This window comes from Echinops telfairi, unplaced genomic scaffold (genome assembly GCF_000313985.2).
Source record: "Echinops telfairi isolate 266 unplaced genomic scaffold, ASM31398v2 ScPeMD7_3;HRSCAF=10, whole genome shotgun sequence".
Taxonomy (NCBI): Eukaryota; Metazoa; Chordata; class Mammalia; order Afrosoricida; family Tenrecidae; genus Echinops; species Echinops telfairi.
In genome coordinates this window covers 62,726,953-62,728,774 of record NW_022103899.1, presented here as the reverse complement: position 1 = coordinate 62,728,774, position 1,822 = coordinate 62,726,953, and the positions used below count along the sequence as shown (strand labels likewise).

Below are 1,822 nucleotides of genomic sequence, written 5' to 3'. Positions count from 1 at the left end.
AGAATGCACTGAGAGCATCACACGTCTCCTCAGAGCGTGGCAACCTGGCAAGTGCAGTCCTCACTTGGACAGTGAACAGGAAAACTAGAACTGCTGTGATCATTCAGTTGCACAGCTAGCTCCCAGTCTTGGAAAAGGGCAAAATAGAAAAGTACCTATTCTAGGAGCAGCCTGATGAGCTAGAAACAACTCAGAAAAACACCCTCCCCACCCAAACTCACGGCCATGCAGTCAACGCTGACTCACAGCGACCCCTGATGGGTTTCCAAAATGGTAACTGTTTACAGGAGTAGAAAGCTTTATCCCTCAGTGCTGCTGGTGGTTTCAAACTCCAACCATGCAGCTCACAGCCCAATGGAGAACCACTACACCACCAGGGCTCCCAGAAGTGGCAAAATTCCATGACCTTTGAACTGAACTTTTCCACAAACATTTGGGTGCCCCTGCAACATAAGACCCACAGTGTTTGCTCGAAGATAATTATCCGAAGGGAGTAACCCTGACAGTTTAGTTTGGGGGTCCCGACAGCCTCGCCTGTGCCTGGGAAGGGCAGGCTCTGAAGAACGCAGGTGGTGGGGGCACTCACTCAGGAGATGGACCTTCATGCAGCCATGTCGGATTTCTCAGAAGACTCGCAGAACACAGCAAAGGACAAGGCCCAAGAGTTCACGCTCCTCTCCCAGTCACTGCTCCTGGGACAGCAGACTGGTTTCTGGAAGGATCTATCGGCTGTTGCCGACATTGAGGAAGGGCCTGGGCTAGCCCTGTCCTCAGGGGCTTCTCAACCAAAGTCAAAGAGCAGTGGGCCCAGTGTTCCAATGACACTCGACCACCAGAGCTCAAGCCTGGGCACACTTGGTCCCCCATCCAAAGGCAGAGTCAAAGGCAATCTGCTGGAGCCCAAGTCTCCGTGGGAAGGAACTCTCTTGGGGACCAGGATGGTCTTGGAACAAGTGGGAAGTGTGTGTGCATCTGCCTGTGTCGTGAGTATCACCTTCTGCTGCTTGGCCTTCTGAAGTCAAGCCAGGAGTGCTGTGCCCTAGGGAGAGGACGAGGATGGGCAAGCCTGCCCTAGGGTACAGGCAGTGCTGTGGAGGCCACTCCCATGAGCCCAGCACCCACAGCCCTCAGGTGCCAGGCTATGCTGGGCAGCAACTCAAAGTATAACAGAAATGACAAAGAATCCTTTTTCCGAGAGGCAGCTCTCTGAAGGAACAGATTGGTAAGGCACCCAGATGATGGCGTTCAGCTGCCTTCCCCGTTGAGGGCAGCACCCTTGGGAGCCTGAGAGGCTGGGGAAGCCAGAATGAATCCTTCAAACCAGGACACCCCAGATGGGGAGGGGCTGGGGTGGCTGGCAGAGCCATAGGTTCATGTAGGGGATGTGGCAAAAGGCTCATGCCCAGTCCCGATAAGACACTGTCCCACCAGCCTCTATCACCACCCGCCTTACTAACTCATAAAAGTGCAACAGAAAGGGGGTACACACGTGTGTGCATTTGGGGATTCTTTTACCTCCCCTTATGCTACCTTTATGTGATGACTAAAAATAGAAGTCAGACAAAACAAGAAAAACTGAATTTTAATCATATACTTACAGTAAATAAGGAGTTTAATCCCCAAACAACATCCTGGAATAAGGAAGAAAATCAGTTTCAGGCTCTGAGCACTTGGAAGCATTTAAAATCCAGGACCCAGCAAGGACAGCTCTGCCAAAACGCTTTGTTTCCTTCAATCTTGAAGGCACGTGGGTACCAAAGGTCCAGAGCAGGGCATGCATGGCAGGGAGCACACGCCCGGCACACCTGGCCAGTCCCAGCCC

General features: G+C 52.5%; 1 protein-coding gene across 1 annotated transcript in view; it reads right to left on the bottom strand.

The window, feature by feature from the left end:
- Positions 1-1,822, bottom strand: part of UBE2F (ubiquitin conjugating enzyme E2 F (putative)) — a 21,377-nt gene that overhangs the window by 2,764 nt on the left and 16,791 nt on the right. The window contains exon 6 of the mRNA XM_045294424.1: positions 1,599-1,631. Coding sequence (XP_045150359.1) covers positions 1,599-1,631 — 33 coding nt within the window. The remainder of the gene's footprint in view (positions 1-1,598; positions 1,632-1,822) is intronic.